We start from the raw sequence: 22848 nt of genomic DNA, 5'->3' as shown, positions 1-22848 counted from the left end.
AATTAATAGGTAGTGATAACATAATGAGAATGTTCGTGTGTTTGCATGTATGTACGCACCACAAGAAAAGCTAATTTAAAAAATGCTCTACATAATATTCTGATAATATTATAATTTACTAGCGGTCCGCCCCGGCTTCGCCCGTGGTACATGTTTACGTTTTCTACATAAGAACCATCCTCGTTCTTCCAGAAATATAATAAAAAAAGAATTATCGAAATCGATTCAGCCGTTCTCGAGTTATGCGCTTACCAACACATTTTGCGATTCATTTTTATATATAAGAATAAGTATAGGTAAAAATGACGTATATTTTTAATTAGATTAAAAATATACGACATATTATAGTAGATTAGTATCTACTTTATAAAGAACGTTTGAACTAGGACGAATTTTCAGAATAATCTCGCAAAAAGCAGTAATTTAAATGAAAAACAAATTATTTCTAAAAATAACTATTCCTGAAATCACTAGAAGTTTCAAGGTTTTGAAGAGATTTATTCAAAACAGTTCAGCAGTTTTTACACAATTGATTTACATACCTTCATCTTTATACAATTTCATATTTATTTCGAAAGTTATTAAAACTTTAATTATAAACAAACTATCTGTTAACCGCGGCTTCGTCCGTAAATTCCAAAGGAAATGGAGATATTTCACCGCGGTAAATAGTAGCATATATCCCTATATCTCAGCCTCCTGCTTTTCGTGAAAGAGTAATAAACATCCATCCTCAAAAACTTTCGCATTTTTTATATAGTTACTAGCTGTTCCTCGCGGTTTCACCCGCATTGCTCCGCTCCTGTTGGTCTTAGCGTGATGAAAGCCTTCCTCGATAAATGGGCTATCTAACACCGAAAGAATTTTTTCAAATCGGGCCACTAGTTCCTGAGATTAGCGCGTTCAAACAAACTCTTTAGCTTTATAATATGAGTATATTTCAGGCAACATTCTAGAATATTAGTATTTACTAGGAGTTCCAGGATAATAAAATTCAGTTAATAATTAATTAAACACACATGATTAATTAAAAATAAAATTATTTACATTAAATACATAAATTAAAATACAAAATTAAAAATATTAAAATATGTACTGGGTAAATAAATACAAACTATCCCATAATATCACAGAATCACACGCCATTGTTTCGCTTATTCACTACTTCTACAATATATTTACAATATTTTAAGGAAGTATCCCTTCACTTGTCCCCCAGGGCGGAAGGCAGATTCTCACCGTCATCGCCATGCCCAATTTTTGCTCAATAGCATATCTATTGCTTGCAAAAATTGGGCACTCGAGTAACAGGTGTGAGGTGAGGAACCGTCTCCTCAACTCCAGGCTGACATAGACACGACGGATTCTCCTTCAGCTTGAATCTGTTCAAGTAGAAGACGAATCCGCCGTGACCAGTCAGTACTTGTGTGGTGTGGTGTGTGAATGTGATGTCTATTTTTCCGACTACTTTGTATGCAGCTACTTCTCTAGGTTAGAACTGAATCAAAGCTGTATGCACTAACTTGTCTCGGTAACCAATTATCTACTTACTGTATAGTGTAACTGAGAGAACTGTAATATCTAGACTTAATTAGTAATGAAGGAAATCTAGATTTATTAAAGAAACTTAAAAATCTTTTGATAGCTATGGAGTAATAAATCAGTACATAGTATAAAACAAAGTCGCTTTCTCTGTCCCTATGTCCCTTTGTATGCTTAAATCTTTAAAACTACGCAACGGATTTATATGCGGTTTTTTTTTAATAGAAGGAGTGATTCAAGAGGACGGTTTTAGTATATAATTTATTAGGTTTTAGACAAAGCGGGCGAAGCCGCGGGCGGTAAGCTAGTAAATTATATTTCAAGAAATGTGTGAAAATTTTGCCAGATAATATTTGGATAATTTGTCCCCAGATATTCGACATTTCATTTTTATTATTTAAAATAAAAAAGACTTGCATACAAAAAAATCCAAGTTGTGCAGGCGTCTAGATGTGATTTTTTAGAACAATTAATCTTTTATTTTTCTTCAGTATAGCAAAACTAATTCTTTATCTGGATAATAGATATTATAATGTAAGAAATTTGTGTCACGAGCACGCAAAAATCAGTTGAACAGATTATGATGAAATTTTAAATATAGATAGTTTACTGTAAGCGGCCATTCAACTCAGATGAAACCGGGGCGGCTAAGTAAGCTTAAAACTGCTTTTACATTCATAAATTCAGTGCTTTCATAATTTCTTTTAAATGTTCGAGTCTATTGAAAAAAAAATACAATACGACAGGAATAAAATCTACCTAAATTAATTAATATTCAAACTTCAATCTTAAAAACTTATCTAATTCTATACCTATAACGAAAAAATATTAATTGACTGACCGGTTGGCTTGGTTGGTAGTGGGCAGTGGCCCTGCCTTCCAAGCCAAAGGTCGTAGGTTCGATTCCCACCCGGGGCAAATATTTGTGTGATGAACATAGATGTTTGCTCTGTGTCTGGGTGGTGATTATGACTATATAAGTATTTATTTAAAATTATATATATTATGTATGTTCATCAGCCATCTGGTTTCCATAACACAAACGAAAGCTTAGTATGGGATCAGATCGTGCCGTGCGTGAAAATTGTCCTGAAATATTTATTTATTTATTATTAAAGTGAAACTTTTATTACATCGTCTCAAACTTTTTGGTCTGTGTAGCGCATGTCGCGTGACGGTCGAACCGTACGATAATTATCGTACAAATACGATAATTTTGTACCTAAGTTTCACTTTTACCGTGGTTTCATAAAACCACACAACATTTTTTATTTATCATTTAAAACAGTGTTTTAAAACCGTCAAACTGTCATCAATTTAATTCCAAAGCAAAACACTTTACTTAGTTAATCTCTCCTAAAAATCCAAGAATAACAAAAAAACGTGTTTTAAAACCGTTAAAAGGTGTTTTAATTCCAATAATTTTCACCACAATCACCCACCATTTTATCGAAGCGATGTTAATCCGAAATTATCTAGTATATTCTGTTTTAGTGGGAACGGACCACACTAGGTGATTTTGAAACACAATTTAATTAATATTTTACATTTTCGTACTAAAATTGGTGCTTGAAATTCTGTGAGTATTTTTGCTATATTTAGAAGTGGTATTTAATATAATTATATGTGTGTGTGTGTGTTATTAAACCATTTAATTAATTCATAATTTATATGATTTGACCTTTATATAATAATTCACGTTATAAATTATTGCATAATATAGTACATATTTGCATAATTTCATTACGTAAGGCCGTGTCCGCACTGCGGATATTCTCCGCGCGAATAAAATCCGCGCGATTTTTATTCCGCCGTCAAAATTACACCTATATGCACTGCGGATAAAATTCCTCGCGGAATTTGTCAGTTCGATGCAGTTCGCCGTACAAAACGAACGTCTAAAATGGATAACCGATCAATTTTGATTTACTTGCTACTACGGCGGCGACGTAACAGACGAATCAAAAGAAGCCATGAGCACTGGATTCACCCGTTTACGGCATTGAGCTTTTTTTTTGCGTTGTCAGTACACGACTGACAACGCAAAACCCGCGGATTTTATTCCGCAGTGCGAACATAGTCATACTACTCCATACTGCACAAAATATCCGCGCGGAAAGAAATCGCGCGAAATCTGCACCAAATCACAGATTTGTGACTTCTAATTAGCGAATTATTTTCCACATGGATTTTATTCCGCCAGTGCGAATACTCTCATTGTATTCAATGTGACACAATTGCGGATAAAATACGCGCGGAAAATATCCGCGATTCGGTCACGGCCTAATTTATCTCTATCTATAATGGCAATTCTAAACGTGACGTATAAAATTTATTTCTTTAATTTTTTTCCATCTTCCGTTAACTATATGTATAATACGTCTAGCAATTTAGTAATCCAGTCGATTTTCGGTCATTAGAAGGAAAATGTATTAAATTTTGTCATTAAAATATTGCACCTAGCTTTGCTGGCTGGCTTCACCCGCATTCTGTTCATATTCCCTATACTTATTCGTATCTCATATAAGTATTCATTCAAATAAGATATAGGTATTAGTTTAAAAATTATTTCAGCCAAAGCAAAAACTACTATTTTTGCCTAGAAGGTCTTTCTTTGAAGAAAGAAAATAAATTTATTGCAAAAAACACAGCCAAGAACATTACAAAATTTATCTTAAGATTAGCAAACGGATACAGCCTCAGCAAAATGCTGCACAAAAACAGCGCTGACTTTCAGGCTGCACCGGCGGTTGAGGTCCGTCTTAAATAAAAAAAAATATTTCAAAATGTCTTTGCTTAAATTCAATGAAATTGTTATACATAACACAGTCTCTACATTTACCCTTACTACGTAATTTGTACAATAACAGCGTATTTACATTCTACAATTTTTACATTTAGTTATCACAATCAACATTTACAACAAGACACAACAATATTGTAATCACTACATAGTATAAAACAAAGTCGCTTTCTCTGTCCCTATGCCCCTAAATCCCTATGTATGCTTAAATCTTTAAAACTACGCAACGGATTTTAATGCGGGTTTTTTAAGGATAGAGTGATTCAAGGGGAAGGTTTTAGTATATAATTTATTATGTTTTAGGAAAGTTAGTTAACAAAAAACATGGACACAAGTCATAGAACTTTATGCCACACATTACTTAGTAATCCTACTGCGCATAACCTAGTTGAATTTACCACTTAGCAGTCATACAATCCGTAGATACAATTTGGTTACATACGACGTAGTATTTATGTTGTTATAATATGTAGGAGCATTATCAATTCATTCGGCATTCTCAAAAGTAACATGCGTATTATTTTTATAATATATTAGCAGTCCGCCCCGGCTTCGCCCGTGGTACATATTTACGTTTTCTCTACCTATGAACCATCCTCGTACTTCAAGGAATATAATAAAAAAATAATTTTCGAAATCGGTCCACCCGTTCACACGTGATGGCGTGACAACGCGAAACGGGTTTCATTTTTATACTAGCTGTTGCCCGCAGCTTCGCCTGCGTGGAAAAGATAAATTTTAATAGTACAATCTTTAATCCCCTATTTGATCCCTTTGGGGGATGAATTTTCTAAAATCCTTTCTTAGGGGACGCCTACATTATGCCATCTACCTGCATGCCAAATTTCAGCCCGACATGTCATTCGAGAAAACATTCTCAAAACTCACAAAAAGTGATAATATTATGTAATTTAAATATAATATGACCACTGCAATACTGTATTGGTATGCAATAAATGATTTGAATTTGAATGAGCACTTTAAAGTACTACACTATTACCAAACTGCGACGTAATTTCAAAGAAACTCTATCGCGCTAGATTCTTCACTAATCAGACCACGTGTTACTGATCGTGTATAAAAAATCTGATTACTACGATGTCATTCATAAGTATGATTCAGCGGAAGCAGTCGTGGTTCGTGACGTGCGCGCGCGCGGCCAATTGAGAGTGCAATTAGCGAACTTTGTATTGGGTAATTACATATTTGAGTATTGTATCTAAGTTTATTTGTAACAATATAGCATTGAAATCTATACTAATACTAATTACTAATTTACTAATAATATTATAAAGCTGAAGACTTTGTTTGTTTGAACGCGCTAATCTCAGGAACTACTGGTGTGATTTGCAAAATTATTTCGGTGTTATATAGCCCATTTATCGAGGAAAGCTATAGGCATGGACTAATAGAATATCTATAGGCTATATATCATTACGCTAAGACCAACAGGAGCGGAGCCATGCGGGTGAAACCGCGAAGCGCAGCTATACTTCAGAATATTTTGATGATAAATACATATATTTTGTAAACGCAAAACTTCGTAAATTTTAGATACATATTTAATATTTTTTTTAATAAAAGTGTTACGTGTTAGCTCAATCCATAGTAATATTATAAATGCGAAAGTGACTCTGTCTGTCTGTCAGTTACTCAATCACGCCTAAACTAATTAAGCAATTATTTTCATGATAGTATGGAGATATTTTGATACCCGAGAAAGGACATAGGCTACTTTTTATCCCGGGAAAATGACGCAATCCCGGAAATCCAACGGGAACGGGAACTATGCGGGTTTTTCTTTGACAGCGCGGGCGAAGCCGCGGGCGGAAACCTAGTGCTATATAATATAACGATTCAATATATAAATGATGAGTGATTAATGAATAGATGAATTAATTAATATTATACATTTCATTGAAAACTCTACATTTGCATATATACGCTATCTCTATAATAGTTCAGGATCCTTCGCCCATTTTTGCAAGTGATTACAATCAAGCTAATTTTTCGTGAGTAGCTTTATTTTGATGAGACGCCCAATAATTTCCTGTACGAAACTCTCGATTGTCGTAGCTTACAGAGGTAACAAGGGTAAAATGTTTTGATTTGATGGTTCTCAAATATATATTACGCAATTTGTAGGACAACATGTCTGTTGAATCATATAAATATTAACTAAGTGAAAACAAAAAAAATCAGCTGGTTAGTAATCATTTATGATGACCTCGTTATCGATACACATTGGGACTCTTTGATCAAACCATAGATTTTGTAGGACAAATATTTTTTCGAATAATTTGAATAATTATCTTGAGATTGAACACAAAAAAAATTCAATTAGTAATAAATATTTGAGAACCATCAAATCAAAGCATTTTATCCTTGCTTGTTGTTGTTTACAACAAAAAGCAAATAGTTTTTAATATCTTCCTATTTAAGTCACGTTTATTATGTTACAGTTTGGTCTGTTTCTTATCTATTGCATGCCGGTGTCACACCAGACAAAAACAAAAACACACTCACGCTTTCTTTTAATCTATACTAATATTATAAAGCTGAAGAGTTTGTTTGTTTGTTTGAACGCGCTAATCTCGGAAACTATTGGTCCGATTTGAAAAATTCTTTCGGTGTTAGATAGCCCATTTATCGAGGAAGGTTATAGGCTATATATCATCACGCTACGACCAACAGGAGGGGGTGAAAACGAGCAGCTAGTCTTGTATATGCTTTAAATATATAAATAAATACCATTCTGTTATTTAATTATAAACATATAAATTATTTGGGAGATTTATTTTTATTGATATTTCACTTATCTATGTGTCATGGCCACTTATTTATAGACAAAATATATTATGTTATGATAATATTCTTTATTGGAAAGCTCTTAGATAATGATATTTATATGCATAGATTTAATAAAATATTTATATAATAAATTAAAAATCTATAAACACGCAGATAAATTTTAGAATTATATGCAGAAAGTAGCTGTGCCCCGCGGTTTTACCCGATGATATTCAGCCTATAGCCTTTCTAGATAAATGGACTATCACACCGAAAGAATTCTTCAAATATAGGATCAATAGTGTCTGAGATTAGCGCGTTCAAACAAACGAACAATCAAAATCTTCAGCTTTATAATATTAGTATAGATAAATCACTATAATATCTATTTTATAATATTTTTTTTGTATTTTAATACTGCATAAATTTACTATATAAATAAACTAGGTTTCCGCCCGCGGCTTCGCCCGCGCAGTCAAGGAAAAACCCGCATAGTTCCCGTTCCCGTGGGATTTCCGGGATTGCGTCATTTTCCCAGGATAAAAAGTAGCCTATGTCCTTTCTCGGGTATCAAAATATCCTAATACCAAATTTCATGAAAATTTGTTCAGTAGTTTAGGCGTGATTGAGTAACAGACAGACAGACAGAGTTACTTTTGCATTTATAATACTAAGTATGGATAAATAATACAAATATAAATGCCATATAATTTACAACTAGATTAGGATAGTAAAAGCTAGTCATAACAAATATTAAAATCAGGTGCCGCGAACGCTAATCCAATGAATCACCATTCCACTTAATTAAAGATGATGAAACTCTAGCATATGTGTAGCTAGGCAATTCCCGATATTAATAGAGTTAAATTCATTTTTTTCCTTAAACATTCCAATATGTGATTTTTAATATTTTAGATATTTATTGGTTGTTACATGTAATTTACATAGGCATTGATAGAGATATTATATTGTAATCGATAAAACATAATAACATGTAAAACAAACACTTTATTAGTTTTTCATGAAATTAAAACTACAAATAGATACAATATTGTTATATATTTTGCCAAGCTCATCATATAATATCATGGAAGCTCACGCATTTATTAAATAACAAGTTACAATTTGATAATTAATATAAATCAAAGTTTTGAAGACGTAAGTCCTGTGTCCCCAAGTGGGGTAAGGGGCATATGCATTATACATCTGTTAACCCTGATCGATTTTCTTTAGGAACAAGTTGGTGATCAGCCTTCTGTGTCCTGCCAGACCGAGACATTTTTGAAGACGTGCAGACATAATTATATAGCTGCGCTCCGCGGTTTTCGCGGTTTTTGATGATATACCTATAGCCTTCCTCGATAAATGGGCTACCCAAAACCGAAAGAACTTTTCAATTCGGACCAGTAGAGAACTACTGGTCCGAATTGAAAAGTTCTCAAGAATGAGATTAGCGCGTTCAAACAAACAAACAAACTCTTCAGCTTTATAATATTAGTATAGATTTACACAAAACTACTGCACAAGCAAAAAGGGTTTGCAAATTGAATTTCTCAGGTGACATTAGACAAAAATTAGTGATGCAACGAATACTACTTTTACGAATACGAATACGAATACGAATACGAATATCAAACCTACTATTTGGCGAATACGAATACGAATGCGAATATCTCGCCTTGGTAATAAAAGACTTATTTATTTAATGAATGATTAAAATTTACAATAAGCAAATTTTTTATTTAAAAAACATAAAATTCGTAGATTTTCTGGTTTTAGGCGATTTTTTTTCAGTATAGATGTTTCCAGCCGTTGAAAAAAGTCTTTCCGAAGCGACTGTACATGGCTTCAGTGAAAAATATTTTTGGGCGAGTTTTTTCTGACTTTGAAAATGGACATCTCGCCAAAAGGCCAGTGGATCAGCGGTCTCTGCACACGTCATATTTTAACGCGCGATTTTTAAATCTGTATTAAATTGAGTTGCGTACAAAAATATTCGTTTTTAAATATTCGTATATTTGCCGAATACGAATATTCGGTAAATGTCTAGTATTCGGCGAATACGAATATTCGTATTCATATTCGTTGCATCACTAACAAAAATATATGAAGGGCATTGATAGTCTAACATAAGTATTCTCATAGTACCTACCGTTTAATAATTTACTTATACATGAAAACTAAATATATTTACTGCAAACTATGTATTTCTTAAGTTTTAAAATATTTTTATAGTGTTGAGGGTTTTTAAGTCTTTATTTCTTAAAGCGATGAAATGTTCACATCTTTATCATTTTATCAAGCTATGTATCAGAAATAAAAAGTGATTCATTTTTTATCTGTCCATTTGGTCGAGTCTATAATTTAAATATTACGATTCATTTTGAAATTATACATTTTTATCTAGATATAAAAATAATTAAGTACAATTACTTGAATCTAAAATTAAAACAATTATTTTCATAAATGTAATAATAATAATGAAATTATGACAGTTAAAAAATAACAAAACCGAACGACACAGCAAAACACACAAAGTTACATAATTATAACAATTTTTATTATTTTTCTTTAATAAATCAACTCTACAACTCATACACCGGCAGTAAATTTATTTCTATATCTGCGATCTAAAAACGAATTCAATATAATATGTTTGAATTTGAGTACAACCACAGCATATAAAAAAGCGTGTGTGCCGAGCACACGTGTCAGAAGTGGATCCGTGGCAAGATTCAAAGATACCAAAATCATCATTATCCATGACGTGACGGTATTGCCATGACGCGACCTTGATTACTTACGCTTAAGGGTGCACTCACACACATCAGTCACCGTCACGGCACGTCACCGGACAGGATTAAAAAAAAATATGTATCAATAGTTCTAGTATGACTCTGTTCCCACACGACAGTCGCCGGCACGAAATCTATCAGTGACGTCCCCGGTCAGGCACGTCAAATAATCTTTCCATACATGTACCATACTTTTATCCCCACTCACCCGGTGCCGTCACGTCTCAGTTCAGTCAGCGTCGTGCTACCGTCAATTGCTACATGTTCTCTAGCGTGACACACGTCTAATCACTGACTAACCTGATGTATGTGTTCAATGATTCAGTCAAACCGGCGACGTGACTGACGGACAACATGACGGTGACTGGTGTTTGTGGATACGTACACAAACCGTCACCGATCAGTCATCGGTGACTTGACGGTGACTGATGTGTGTGAGTGCACCCTAAGAAGTTTCACTAAAAAAATTCCCAAACGAAAAATCACCCCGTGTGGCCCAGCTCGGTTGCAGTATATATAGGGTAAAATCTGTCATCTCTTCGTATTCCGTTTAGAACCATTATTGAGATAACAGCTAGTGTTGTGTCATAAGGTAAGATCGAATAGAAATTCATTCACTTTATTCATTGTTATCTTTATATTTTAGGAAATTAACCTACGTGGTTTGATATTTTGTGTTCTGCGAATTTTATTTTTACCGCGTTTTATTATTGTGTGTTTTCAATGCTTAATGTGTTGGATTTTTTTAGAGAATATAACTTTTTATGTGGATTTATATGTGACTCAGTCTTTTTAAATATTACTTGTTTAATTTTATCTTGTACATGTAAGTTTAAAAGCTTGTTTTTATGCAAGTTATGGCTTATCTAACTTTAATCATTAAAGTTAATTTAAGTAACAAATTTTAATTAATAGAAGTTATATTAAAACAATTATTATTTTATTTAATCTAAGCTCAATCTAAAAATAAGAATCTATCTAATTTTACTCTGCACTTTTTGTTTGTGAAAAAAAAACTAATATAACTTGCATGCATTTACCAATTTCCCATGTGACAGATTAAACATGAGCTTTTCCGTAAAACAGTATCAAAATATCAGCATTGTAAGCTTGCACCTTTAATTAATACATTTTTAATCATATTTTTGCTAATTCGATAATTTTCAATTAAATTTTCACACAATTTTCCTTAATCTTATTGATCTTTCATTTTTTAATATCATTTTATCATATAAACGTATTTTTTTTTGTAAATAAAACATACCAAACGCCCCGGTTTTATCTGCAATTATCTGGAATAAAATTTATAATATTATGTTAATTCAGATTATAACTAAATTGAATTACAATAAGTTTTATTGTCTGATAGAAAATATAAATAAATAAAAAATTATCATGTTATATGAAAAGGGCTTTAAGTTTTTATTTTTTCCTGTAATTTTCACTTTCTTTAAGTAAATAAGAAAATATAATGACGGTGACGCGTCTGCTCTGTTGCTTCCGCTTATATAAAAGAAAAAATAATAATGATTAGACCCATGCGATTTTACTAATTGATAGAATTTTTATACGATTACTAGCTGTGACGCGCGGTTTCACCTGCGGACAAACCCGCGGGCAAAATCAAGTACCTACCTATTTCTATAGTTTATGTAATACCTATAATACTATAAAGTTTCATCAAAATCCGCTCCGTAGTTTTTTCATGAAAGAGTATGCATACATCTCAATACTAGCTCTCCGCCCGCGGCTCCGCCCGCGTTTTACAAGAAAAATTATTTCTTTCTTTTTTTTTTTTTCTTTCATAGTTCCCGTTCCCGTGAGATTTCCAGGATAAAATCTATCCAATGTGTTAATCCAAGTTACCCTCTATATGTGTGCTAAATTTCGTTGTAATTGGTTCAGTAGTATTTGCGTGGAAGAGTAACAAACATACACATACATCCATCCTCACAAACTTTCGCATTTATAATATTAAGTAGGAATTTGTAGGATAGGATATGATAGGATAAGATTAGAAATATTTTATAAAATTCGTATAATATTAGTAGGATATGGCCATAATCATAGGGTCATAGGGTGTGGGTAAAAAATATTATTTATCAATCGTGTGTTTATAACAACAATTTCTATGTTAATTAGCCGTCCTAACTCTATATGAGCTTAGAAAGTATTTCAGAGTATATCCTTATTTCTGTTAATCTTGTTTTTAATCCTACTAATATTATAAATGCGAAAGTTTGTGAGGATGGATGTATGTTTCTATCACGCAAAAACAGCTGATCGGATATGTATGAAATTTGGCACAGAGATAGATTATAGGTAGTCCAGATTAGCTCTTAGGTTACCAAAGACTTTCAGTATTCCTAATTGTGAGCTTTCTCCTTTAAAATTGGGATAATTAGATTTGTATATTTTGTTGACGTATTTACTTAACTTTTAAATATACATATTTTTTGTATATTGGCTTAAGATTGACCTATTTCTATAGATCTTTTTTATAATTTTAATCAAAGTAGATACTTTTATCCATATCTTCAAATACTCTATATCTCACATATTACTATGTTGTTTTCATTAAATCGGGCATTTTTATAAACTTTCTTATTTATTTTTTACTTATATTAAAACAATGTTTATACATTTAACTTTCCCTATTGTCTATATTTAAACTAATCTATACCAATATTATAAAGCTGAAGAGTTTGTTTGAACGCGCTAATCTCAGGAACTACTGGTCTGATTTGAAAAATTATTTCGGTGTTAGATAGCCCATTAATTATCGAGGAATGCTATTATAGGCTATAGGTATATATAAGATACTAGCGGTCCGCCCCGGCTTCGCCCGTGGTACATATTTACGTTTTCTCTACATAAAAACCATCCTCGTACTTCAAGGAATATAATAAAAAAAGAATTATCGAAATCGGTTCAGCCGTTCTCAAGTTATGCGCTAACCAACACATTTTGCGATTCATTTTTATATATAAGAAGATATAAGACCATCAGGACCGGAGCAATGCGAGTGAAACCGCAAAGCGCAGCTAGTGTGAAATAAATTGTATATCTAAACATTACAAACCTCTAAAATTTTTTACTTACCTGAAATAATTATCTTTTACATGCATGAAATCCATTCATCCATCGTCCGCGAAATTAAAAAAAAAAAGAGTGGGCGTACAAAGCTTTTACTGCACTTATTAATAAATCTGGCTTTTTATCATTATTTTAGCAAGAAGAGCTGCTCTCCCAGCATAAAATTAAAAAAATAGAGCTTATGTAACAAAATCGATTAACATTTTTTTGAGTTTGGCCATAAATTTTTCAAACATACAAATACTTTGTGATTATCACATAAAATTTTATCGCCAAATTGTTGTTTTCGTATAATTATCCTACAGGGTAACATCATAAAAATTGATACAGCCGTTCTCGAGTTCCAAATTGTATAACTAACTCAATTTATTTTATGTCAAAAATTGCCCTAATAAAAACGAATGTGTATAATTACTTGTGATGCGAAACTTTGAACCAATTATTAAGTCTCAAATTTATATACCTACTATAATTATATTATAAAATATAATGATTTTACAATATTAAGGTAACAAGAATAGAACGAGGTTTTTTTTAATTGAATAACCTTATTAGTGACTTTTTCTAACGAAACTAAGGGCAATGAAAAATAATATGTAGTTTAAAAAAACTAAAAAACACGCTTTTCATAGAAAACCGAACTAAAAAATAGAAAATTTTATCAAATTATTGTATTGTCATCGGTCCTCAATAAATCTACAAAGTTTGAACGAAATCTGGCCGTTTAAAGTGGGTCAAAATCGCGCCCAAAGAAGTCGGTTACAAACATACAGTCGGTTACAAACATACAGTCGGTTACAAACATACAGGTGAAGCTAATATAAAGCGTGTAAAAACACGAAAATGTATTGTAACTACATACTTTAATTATTATAATAACCTATATGTTATGTACTGTTGTCTTTTTAATAGGTACATCGTCCTTTTAAATGTCATTTAAATAGCAATAAATAAAACATATCTAAAGCCCAAACATGACTTAGAGAATAATAAAATATTTCCAAAACTTTTCTTTAATTACCTACTTAGTTTTAACAACGTTTTTCATTTCAGAATAGTGCGCCATCTAGTATCGGAAAGAAGATGTTGAATTTAGTCTCGCTACTCGTCGCCGCGGCGCTAGTGTCGCTCCACTGCTCCTTCGAAGCGGACGCTGCTATAGATCATCCTAAGATCATCGTTTCTAATAATTTAGAACCAAATAGTGAGTATGTAAATAATATGTAAAATGTAATGGAATATGCTCTTTTATAATACTTAATAGCGTTTATAATATCCCGCTAGTTACTTATAATATGCTTGGATAAAACTTATTCGTCGAATAATGTATATAACTACCATTTTAAAAACGTATTCTAATTGCCCGTATTTGACAGTTTACGTGACATTTTAATATTATCGTGTAATACTTTATGGGACGGATAAGTTTTATCCAAGCATTGAAAAATCGGCTCTAAGTATACTAATAAATCACGGTATTTTCCTCAAAACGTCCTCATAGTTCATTCATTCAATATAAATGAAGCAGTTTAAAAGAAATAAATGAATTAATGTATATGGGTTACTTCGTACGGTCGGAAAATGTGCGTTTTGACTTGCATGATTTCCGCTCTTTATAAAAACGGGCTGAATAAAGCTTACTTACATAAAATAAAATAAAAATCGTTTATTTGTTTCATAACACTGTGTACAATCAGTTTTGAATAGAGTAAAAATTGCATATATTATAATAACGGGCACTTACTAGTCCCCACACTAGGATGGTTGTTCCCACAACACCCCTGTGTAAAGTATTAGACGAATAAAGTCTTTTACATTACGATTTTACAGGCAATTCTTCATGCTTCAATTGAAAGTTTATTTTGCGTAAAAAGTCTACTGTAAGTTGTAACGATTTTCTCAATTTTGGTATGAAAGTAGATTATAGTTTATAAAAACGAATAGACGTATATTTAATAACTCTTAAAAAAGCTTTTCACCGTGACATTGCACACATTATTTTACCAATATTATCTCTATAATTTATAGCAAGTTCAACTTACTGAAGTTAGTTACTCAATATACAGGGTGTCCCACTGTTGGTATACTAAGCTCAAAGGAGGTTATAGTTTTGCATACGCTGAGTACGTAAAAAATAATTAAAAAATTCCAGACGCATTTTTTTTTCAAATAGATGAATTCTTAAAACTCTATGTGTACACCCATAACAAGCGAGCCGCCCAACTTTGCCACCAGCACGTGAGCTATCGTTTAAGATTATGTTTTCATAGATAAAATGCTCATATTAGAGAAGCGGTATATGCCGGCTACGCGAAGCTAGTAGCGTGCTGGTAGCAAAGCTGGGCGAGTTGCTTAATTCATCTATTTGAGAAAAAACTGCGTCTGGAATTTTATAAGTATTTTTTACGTACTCGGCGTATGCAAAACTATAACCTCCTTTGAGCTTAGTATACCAACAGTGGGACATCCTGTATAAGTATTTTTCCCGAAATTTAAGTCATAGCAATTTTCAAAAAAAATAGGTACATACTATACAGGTGTCCCCCTGTATAGTTTTTCCTTTGTACGACCATTTTTCATATCCCAAAAAAATTTATCATTGTTTAGCGATTTTAACAAGATACACCGGGTAAAGTAGGTCAATTATCACTGCCCTTGGTAACTTATTTATTTATTTTTTGTTGTAAAAAAATATTTATTTTTTGTTGTAAAAAAAATATTTATGTATTATTTGAATATATTCTGAGCTATAAAACATACAGAATCCCAAAAAAAGCATTAATCAAAAAGGTCATGTAAAATTTGGGTGTAGTGTAGTTTAGCCAATTTTACTTTCTAATAGCCACAGACGGATTCGCAAATATATTCGCCAGATGTTCACATTATGTATATTTCTTATATACCTAGTATTATACACTTAGGAATTGTATTTGGACTAGCTGTGCTGCGCGGGTTTATACAGTAGGCAAACCGCATCTTTAGGGTAGCATGTATGGTCGCCTTGCAATTTAAACATTCATTCTTACACAACAGTAAACTATGTGTTTAATTCTTTGTGTGTGTCAGGGTTTGAATAAACTTTATTTCCTTCACCAACGAAGGATGGATTCAGAAACAATACGAAATAATTAATACCTACATACAGCTCTCAATTGAGAAACTCTGTTGTTTTCGGCAATGAAAAAGAAATTTCATATTCGACACGAAGATCATGTCACACATTAGTACCTACATAATTAATTAAACTGTTATTGATTGTGTAACCACTCTAAGTGGTTTAATTTTATGATCATTCATCGAATCCATGTGTACCAATTATTATCTATTCATATCAAAGACAAATTACTTCGGTTTCTGACAGGTTATATATTATCATCAATACATTTTTAGCAATTAACGAGTAAATTTAAATTTTTTTTTCATTCCAGGTCTGCCTGCCCCCCGTCGCCGCCTACTCCGCGAATATCTGACCATATCTGAGCCTCCTCCAGCCACGGTCAAGCAAGTGTCGGGAACACCATTGGTATTGCCATGTGTTGCGTACGGCAAGCCAGCGCCATCTATATCGTGGTTGAAGAATGGTGTGCCTGTTTCTGATGTAAGTGTTCATTAATTTTTATTTTGGTTTTAAGGTTAGGAATTTTTATACCAATAGATTAGTATAGATCAACAAGTAAATTATAAATATACAAAAAACTTATGTTTATTTTTCTACAGTGAGTCATAACTCATAATCTAAGCTTACATAGATTGTGTTGTTTACATATTCGAATAAATGATTACTATTGATATAACATAATAACAAAAAAAATCTATTAGAATTTCACTTCGCCTGATAAAAAATAAAAGCAAATCTGAGTGAACGCGCTTTTTTGAGGCTACTTTTGATCAGGCGTAGCAAATTAAATTCAACATCATGTTCCCACGTTCTCAACGCCTCCAGCACAAAAAAATGAGTTAGTGTAATATTTATTACTTTTAAGTGTTCAAATGATGCATAACAAAGTATAATAAATGTTCTTCCCACCAGCGTCGTCAGTTTAATTATATAGTTTCAATTCATTATTCATTTACGAATGATATATGAGATATTAATCTTATTCAAGGTTTATTTTTGATAAAAGTTTTGATTTATTTGTTTAATTCACATGCATAATATTCAGAGATTTATTTATATGACTAAAATTTATAAACCTATATCAATTGAAAATTTCTGAAGTGATTTTTGCTTTGTTCCCAAATGTTCTTAAAATATCGATAATCCCATTGGATTTGAAATTAATTCCAAATGAATGCACTTATAACTAAAAGTATGATTTTTTTCCATCTAAATAGAAAATTTATTTGTATGCAATTTAATTGTTAATGGAAAACATACGCTAAATATTTGTGAAAATATTCAACTCTACACTATGTATTTATCTTAACAAACGTTCTATATCACTCATTTCAATTTCAATATATTCCGCGTATATCTCGATACATTAAGTAATATTTTATTTGTAGAAATGTTATTTTCTGATAAATAAATTATTATTTTTATTCTTACAGTTTGAAGAGGATTCCAATGAAGTATTTTCCGTACATCCCTCAAGTATTGCCCGTATTATGAGCAAGTTGGTGGTACCGTCAGCAGCGAATGGAGACGTTTTCACTTGTGTTGCCAATTCTGGTGTCATTGAGAAGACTGCTTCTAGCACTGTTTATACTGAAGAAGGTATAGTTACCTATTATGAATAAACGATAGAATCAGTGTTATATTTTGGTTTTAAAGTGAATATTTCTTGATGACATAGTTTTTTTTATTATATAAGATGTCATATTTAGAAGCAAACTGTGGACAATCTATTTTATTAAAATCCACATTTTTAACACAATTCAATTGTGTTCAATATATTATGTATGTAGAACAGAAAACCCACTATTAAAATTTACCAAGCACATTTTGCTTAAAGAATCATTGCTAAAAATTTCCACCAGGCGTAACAAAATTATTTATTTTACAGTACAAGATGATGTCCTAAGTCTACCAGCAGAACCGGTGATCACAGCTTCGTATGGTGATGTTCTTCAGGTGATGGGCAGCAGCGTGACCTTGCCCTGCAGGACGTATAGCGCTACTGATTCGAAGTTATACTGGATTGATAATAATGGCAACCCTGTGTATGATAATCAACGGTTTAAGGTGAATTTCCAAGATTTTTAATCTATTTATTTGTGTATCATCTAAATAAGAGCGTAATACATATTATAACGACTCTCATATCCGTTCGACTGTAGTTTGAAATTAACATTCATCAAGTTTGTATTGGAATAATCATTTTTTTTTACTTCAAACTATTTTTGAACTGTCAAAGTGTTTAAATTGATCTATTATTGTTATTTTGCAACTGTAATTATTCATAACATTCATACTTACCATAATTTAATTATACAGGGTGTCCCACTGTTGGTATACTAAGCTCAAAGGAGGTTAAAGTTTTGCATACGCTGAGCTCGTAAAAAATACTTATAAAATTCCAGACGCATTTTTTTTCAAATAAGTATATGAATTCTTAAAACTCTTTGTGTACACCCCTAATAAGCAACCCGCCCAACTTTGCCACCAGCACGTGAGCTATCGTTTAAGATTTTGTTTTCATAGACAAAATGCTCACATTAGCGAAGCGGTATTTGCCGGCTGCGCGAAGCTAGAGAACATGGATTTTCAGGAAAAAATTAGCAAACAATTTTTGACGTAATTTTGTTGTTTAAGTATTTTTTACGTGATCAGTGCATGCAAAACTACAAGCCTCTTCGCGCTTAGTATACCAATAGTGGGACACCCTGTATATCATGTATAATGCATTTAATGTACAAATTAATTTATATATAAATTTTAACTTATTAATTAAATTTTAATATTATTTCTTTCTGTAACCATGTTTTTTATTTTCTTTTACAGACACTACCATCAGGAGATTTACGTATAACTGGTCTGGTATTCGAAGACATGGGCGACTACACTTGCACTGTGAAAAATCTGTACGGGGAGGATAGCAGTACAACGTTCTTGTATCCTTTCCGGAATTAGGTAAGGATTGATATTATTTTTAAACTAGCTTCCGCCCACGACTTTGTACGTGCATCCCCGTTTTTCCCCGTTCCCGCAAGAATTTCGGGAAATCCTTTCTTAGCGGATGCCTACATCCTAACATCTACCTGCATGCCAAATTTCAGCCCGATACGTTCAGTGGTTTGGGCTGTGCGTTGATAGATCACTATATCAGTCACCTTTGAGTTTTATATAATATATAGATAGATATATTTTGTAGTAATAACGTAAAGTAGTAATCATTGTAAGAATGTAGTGTAGGTAGCTTATCTCTTGAACTACAGAACCTAAGATTTACTTTTGTTGTTCAAATCTTTGTATTTTTAAAGATCTTTTGTATTTTTTTCAAACAGCAAGAGCCAATGAGGGATTTTTTAGGTTTTATAATGAGCTAGCTTTCCGCTGGCTTCGCCCGCTTTGTCTAAACCTAACCTGACCTGAAAATTAAGATACTAAAACCTTCCTCTTGAATCACTCTATCTATTAAAAAAGGCATCATAATTCGTTGAATATCTAGCTTTAAAGATATGATGTTATACGTTGATATGTAGCTTTTAAGACACAGGGGGACATAGGGACAGAGAAAGCGACTTTGTTTTATACTATGTAGAGATATAGTGATTTATATTATTTTCTTTTTCAGATATCAATCGACTGACCGCTCTACACCAAGTTACCCGCCGACATTATTGTTCCTACCTAATAACTTATTATTAGCTAAGTGTACCTTTATGTGATTTATTTGTGTACTTAATCGTTTTATCCGTTTTACTGTTTTAAGTAGACATTTTTTAAGTATTTTTGTACAGTATTTAGGTTATTATTTATAGAAACAAGCACAATGTTCTTATTCCTATGAATGGTTTCTGCGCTCATAAAACATGGCTAGCCTATACATAATATATGTTTTAAAGTTTAAACGACTCTATTTCGTCCTTCTAGCCAAATATTATGAAAAATGTATTATTACAGATCAATTATTACTATTGGTCTATCGCACTATCGTTTTAGCCTTTGACGTTTAAAATATAGATTAAAAAACCAAAATGACATTTCTTGCCATGTTATTGTTCCCGCCAAAATAAATGTCAAATGAATTATAGTCTATGAAATACCGTTAAGATAGAAAAATGTGCATTTATAATTATTTTATAGTTATTTATTGTTTCATTGTATGATAAGCGTATTATGTTTTACTGCATTTTTGTGTTTTATTATTTATAAGATAATGTTTAGAGATTAGATAGATTTATGTTTGAAATCTCTGTGATTTGACATAATAAATGTTTTATTGACTATAAGTTTGTTTTCTTATCTAATGATTAACATTGTTTCGAGATGTTTCTCGTGACATTATAATACCTATATGAATTTCCTGTGTTTGAACAAACCTTATTTTCCTGGTAAAATCTTACTAAAATAAAAACTTTGTGTTTATCTAACTACCTACTACTGGGCACAGCTGGTAATATATACATATATAATTACTAACCTTAGTGCCAAATTATATCCAAATCTGATCTGCTTTTTGCGTAAAGTAACAAACATCCATCATATCATTACAAATTTTCGCATATAATATAAATAGCTCCACGCGGTTCCACTCCTGTAGGTCGTAGCGTGATGATATATAGCCTATAGCCTTCCTCGATAAATGAGCTATCTAACACCGAAAGAATTTTTCAAATCGGACCAGTACCTAGTTCCCGAGATTAGCACGTTCAAACAAACAAACAAACAAACTCTTCAGCTTTATAATATTAGTATAGATAATTGATATGTATTGATTAAGTACAATCGTTTTTATAAAGTAGAGTCTCCATCATGTACTAAATTATTTAAATTGTTTTGATTGTTCGCAAAATTGCAACCAAATATAAGGACATTAACCACTAAAACATAGCTTTAAATTTAAATTCATATTAACTAATTTGCTACGAAATGACAGTAATAGCAGAATATATCATGGTTCGTAAAATATGAGCATGTTAAGTGTAGTTAGTTCGAAGCTCGGTTAAATTTAACCTTTTCTAAAATGCCAGAAGATAGACGTCTTAAGGACAGTGAATGTGTGGAGCTTCTTTGATTTAATTTTAGAGTGTACAAAAAGTTTATCAATGTATTATTAGATAATATAGAGTTATTCTTATATAGGTAAATCGAATTTTTCTGAAATTATTCTCAAAAAATTTAATTTAATTGTATTCTAAATGATACCAGAGTAGCTGCTTTTCGTGAATAGCGTAGAAGTTCAAAGTATATATGAACAATTATAGTGTTCTTGTAAATTATTAAAAGGAAAATAGTATGAAATACAAAACCAAAATATTATTAATGGGAATCTAAAGATAAGGGTGTAAAAAAATTAAGGGTTTTTAAACATTATCTTAAATAATTTTTAACAATATCGACTCCACAGACATCTCTGTCCGAATTAACCATAACACAGAATGTGAGCGTTACCTTGAGATCCATCTCAGGCGCACCTTTCTTTTGGATTACACGCGAATGTATAACATTCCTCCGTTTCGTAGATTCACATTTACAAATATACAAAAACGTAAAATGAAATCATATTTTACTTTTTTGTATATTTGAAAATGTGACGCGGTTTTTCCCGCATTGCTCCACTCTCGTTGGTTAGCGTGATAAGTGTTTATAATGAGCCTATATCATTCCTCGATAAACGGGCTATCTAACACTGAAAGACATTTTCAAATCGGACCCGTACTTCCTGAGAAAAAAATTGCTCTCCAGCTTCATAATAGTATTAGCATAGCATTATTTTTTCAATACAAAGCAGCAGATTGTTAAACAATCTAATAAAAATTTTATTTACTAACTAGCTGCTCCGCGCGGTTTCACCCCCGTGGCTCCACTCCTATTGCCCGTAGCGTGATGAAATATAGCCTATAACCTTCCTCGATAAATGGGCTATCTAACACCGAAATAATTTTTCAAATTGGACCAGTAGTTCCCGAGATTAGTGCGTTCAAACAAACAGACAAACAAACTCTTCAGCTTTATAATATTAGTATAGATTCCAGCAAGTTTAAACGAGAAAGATGAATAGGCAATTTATGTGTATATTTTTTTATATTTAAGGTCGGAAAACCGCATCCTTAAATAATACTGAGAAAATGATATTTATATCGATGTAATTATTGATAAAATGCATCCACTTTTGACATATCACGATTAATTCCACATTGCCTACGTCATAATATATTAAATAACTAGTTATCACTTGCGACTTTGTTTGTGTTTAATGACGATTTGCGGATATACCTACTTAAAAAAAAGTGAAGTCCCATATCCCCTAGTGGGGTAAGGGGCAGATGTGGGGGCAGATGATACATCTTAAGAATCGATTTTCTTTAGTGACTGCTAGACCGAGATATGTTTTTTCTTCGTCTCCACCGGGATTCGAATCCAGGAACCCTCGGTTCTACGCTCACGCGTCAACCACCATACCAAGGTCCTATACCTCCATATATATACCTACTTACTACATTCTAAATAAAAATTGCCAATATAATATCAGCCAATAAAAAATCAATTAAAATTGGTCTAGTCGTTTTGGAGATTACACTGCATGAAAAGATAGACACACAGTTATGTATTATTACCATTATAATTATGCACTAAAATATATTTTCTGCAGTTACTTTCGAGGATCCGCCATTTCAGAAGAATTTCATTTCTGATAGTTATTGTACTCTTAAATT

At 32.1% G+C, this 22848-nt stretch overlaps 1 protein-coding gene across 2 annotated transcripts; it reads left to right on the top strand.

Moving 5' to 3' along the window:
* Positions 1 to 5461: 5461 nt before the first annotated feature.
* On the top strand, positions 5462 to 20359 carry LOC149476448 (neural/ectodermal development factor IMP-L2-like). 2 transcript variants are annotated; one of them, XM_089711808.1, is made up of 7 exons: positions 5462 to 5539; positions 14080 to 14230; positions 16455 to 16624; positions 17578 to 17743; positions 18033 to 18211; positions 18971 to 19099; positions 19764 to 20359. In XM_089711808.1, exons 2-6 carry the CDS (start codon positions 14110 to 14112, stop codon positions 19097 to 19099), a joined length of 765 nt encoding a protein of 254 aa, XP_089567934.1. In that variant the 5' UTR covers positions 5462 to 5539; positions 14080 to 14109; the 3' UTR covers positions 19764 to 20359. The 2 variants fall into 2 exon arrangements, with proteins under 2 accessions (XP_089567934.1, XP_089567932.1); XM_089711806.1 differs by lacking the exon at positions 5462 to 5539 and adding an exon at positions 10454 to 10522.
* The last annotated feature ends 2489 nt before the right edge of the window (positions 20360 to 22848 follow it).

The sequence above is a fragment of the Colias philodice genome, chromosome 27, assembly GCF_061535455.1.
Source record: "Colias philodice isolate Cphi_HAF_F1 chromosome 27, ilColPhil1 Martin Lab GWU primary, whole genome shotgun sequence".
In the NCBI taxonomy this organism is placed as follows: Eukaryota; Metazoa; Arthropoda; class Insecta; order Lepidoptera; family Pieridae; genus Colias; species Colias philodice.
This window is presented reverse-complemented; position numbering and strand designations above follow the sequence as displayed.